Source organism: Hylobates moloch, unplaced genomic scaffold (assembly GCF_009828535.3).
Source record: "Hylobates moloch isolate HMO894 unplaced genomic scaffold, HMol_V3 SCAFFOLD_11, whole genome shotgun sequence".
Taxonomy (NCBI): domain Eukaryota; kingdom Metazoa; phylum Chordata; class Mammalia; order Primates; family Hylobatidae; genus Hylobates; species Hylobates moloch.
In genome coordinates, this window is record NW_026652286.1 from 360,353 (window position 1) to 363,402 (window position 3,050).

Genomic DNA, 3,050 nt, shown 5'->3' on the forward strand with positions numbered 1-3,050 from the left:
CAAAGATTGCCATGTGTCTCCACCTCTTCCGGTATGACTTAGAGAGGGCCCCCAGAAGAGCATATGACTTCATATCCAGAGGAGGAAGAATGTTCACAAACAAGAACTTGATTTGCTGGAAAACTGCCCTCATTGACCCTACCCTATAGCCATGGCACATTCCATCTGCTGTATGTAACATCCAACTCAAGAGGAGGCTGCCCAAGAACTCACTTGCTCTGAAAGCCATAATGACTCTAAGAACAATCCTGGCAGTCTCGCCAGCTGTGGGTCCTTCGGGGGCTCCGCCACTTTCCTTCCATCAGCGTCAGCTCCTTGCCACCCTCGTCGCCAGCAGGCCTGATCCGACCCCCAGTGGCACTAACATGGGATCCTCAGGGCACTCTCCCAGCAAAGCTGTGGCCGCCCGGGCGGCGGGATCCACTGTCCGGCAGAGGAAAAATGTGAGCTGTAGGACAAGGAACGCAGGCTGCACGACCTCGGCAGGCACCGGGGGGACGTGGCGATTCTACACAGAAGATTCACCTGGGCTCCAAGTTGGCCCTGTTCCAGTATTGGTTATGAGTCTTCTGTCCATCGCTTCTGTATTTATGTTGCACATTTGGGGCAAGTACACTCGTTCGTAGATTCAGTTACATCCGTCTGTCATCTGAAGAAGGAGGAAAAAACCCAACATTTCTTGGACCAAAAGTACAGTGACTATCTGTCATGAGAGAAGTTTTCTGTAAGCTTTTGCTGTTGTACAGGGGATTTATCAATCATCGATTTTGAGGAATCGGTTTTTTTCTATGGCTAATAAACTTTTTAATTCACTTATTTAAAAAAAATGAACAATCCTGTTTTTCCAATTGTGCTTTTCTAATTGTGCCCGAATTTGAAACACTTTCTGTTTACTTTGTACTACCAATGGGATCCCAAGCAATCCCCATAATTTGCATATTTGAATGGTCAAGGTTTCCAGTCACACTGTCCGTGCTTTTTTGCCCAATGTGCCATTTGAGATACCCTCCCAGCAATTTGCGTTTTTCTGTTTTTTGTTTTTGAGATGGAGTCTCACTGTGTCATCCAGGCTGGAGAGCAGTGGCGCGATCTCGGCTCACCGCAACCTCTACCTCTTGCGTTCAAGAATTCTCGTTTCTCAGCCTCCCAAGTAGCTGGGATTACAAGCGCCTGCCACCATGCCCGACTAACTTTTGTATTTTTAGTAGAGACAGGGTTTCACCATATTGGTCAGGCTGGTCTCGAACTCCTGACCTCAGGTGCTCCACCCACCTCAGCCTCCCAAAGTGCTGGGATTACAGGCCTGAGCCACTGCACCCAGCCGCTCCCAGCAATTTGATTCCATCAGTGAGAGCCTCTTCACCTGATGCCCTCAGCTCCCATTAATGAACAAATCCCAGTGAAGTTCTCTCTTTGTTGCTAGGCAAGTCTAATATGGTTTAGGGGAGGAGATGAGAGTCATTTAATCTAGGCTTCACATTGAAAAAGCCCTCAAATTCAGGCTTTTGCCATCGTCTATGAAAGAACTTACACGTAGATTCACCCTGCTACACTGGTGGGATTAAATTCAATAATGGACCACATCGCTTAGAGTCCACTTCAGACTCAATTGATATTGCTGCAGAACTTTTGCAATTGTTTGTGAATAGCATTTGACTTAGTCCATTTGGGTTGCTATAACAAAATACCTTAGACTGGGTAATTTATTAACCACAGAATTTATTACTCACATTTGGAGGGCAGGGAAGGCCAAGATCAAGATGCTGGCAGATGTGATGTCTGATAAGGGCTCTCCGCTTCACAGATGACATCTTCTTGTGGCATCTTCGCATGGCGGAAGTGGGGGGCAGCTTCCTTCAATCACTTTCTTTTTCTTTTTCTTTCTTTTTTTTTTTTTTTTGAGACAGAGTCTTGCTCTGTTGTCCAGGCTGGAGTGCAATGGTGCGATCTTGGCTCATTGCAATCTCCACTTCCCAGGTTCAAGCGATTCTCCTGCCTCAGCCTCCCGAGTAGCTGGGACTACAGGCATGTGCCACCACACTCGGCTAATTTTTTGTATTTTTAGTAGAGACAGGGTTTCACCATGTTGGCCAGGCTGGTCTCGAACTCCTGACCTCAGGTGATCCACCCGCCTCAGCCTCCCAAAGTGCTGTGATTATAGGTGTGAGCCATCACACCCGGCCTGAATCACCTATCTAACTAGGCCCAGTGCTGCCTACAAAGCTGATATTAATATATACGATGTTAACATATATGTTTATATGTATACATACATGCACATGCATGTATTCACATATACATATATACATAAAGACACACACACATATATGTATGTAATGAATTGAATTAGCAATGATTTCTGAAATTGCACTTCCAGTTTCAGGTAACAGAGATGAAAGCTATTGCATCTTTTTACAGGATCTAGTGAAAGCCAGAGTCTGAAGGGTCATTTTAGAGTTGGGTATACATTCATTTAATAAATTTTCATTGGGCTGCCTAAACACTCAAGACTGAAAGAGCTGAATAAGGTGGCTCTGCCTGTGAGGGGTTCGCAGATCAGTGGCAGAGACCAACTCCAATGTAAGTCAGACCACAAAAGTGCTGTTCTAGAGATATAAACCAGGCATTGCTGTATCTCCAAGAAAGAAGCAATGGATTGAAGCTGGAAGAAGACTTCTAGAAAAATTAATATCGGGGCTAGGCCTTGAAGGGAAGATTTTGAGAGACAGAGAAGGGGGAAAGGCTTTCTGTTCAATTTAACAAACAGTCTTTGATCACCTACCTTCTACTAAAGGCACTAAACTCTGTGCCTTCCTTGAATAGATGCTCAGCTTTTGTGACACTATTATGATGCCGGGTGCAGACAGAGCCAGCCCTAGCCATACAGCACCTTTGTTCAATTAGAAAAGGTATCTGCCAGGCATGCTGGCTCATGCCTGTAATTCTAGCACTTTGGGAGGCTGAGGCAGGAGAATCACTTAAGGCCAAGAGTTCAAAATCCTGGGCAACATAGCAAGACTCTGCCTCTACAAAAAAATTTTAAAATAAAA

General features: G+C 45.2%; 1 protein-coding gene across 1 annotated transcript; it reads left to right on the top strand.

Moving 5' to 3' along the window:
- Positions 1-230: 230 nt before the first annotated feature.
- LOC116477218 (protein transport protein Sec61 subunit beta-like) lies at positions 231-679 on the top strand. The gene has a single exon (XM_032761716.2). It carries the CDS (start codon positions 231-233, stop codon positions 624-626), a length of 396 nt encoding a protein of 131 aa, XP_032617607.1. The 3' UTR covers positions 627-679.
- The last annotated feature ends 2,371 nt before the right edge of the window (positions 680-3,050 follow it).

Bases quoted from the DNA above. Each gene is read 5' to 3' on its own strand.
- LOC116477218 (XM_032761716.2), top strand. From the start codon at position 231: ATGACTCTAAGAACAATCCTGGCAGTCTCGCCAGCTGTGGGTCCTTCG.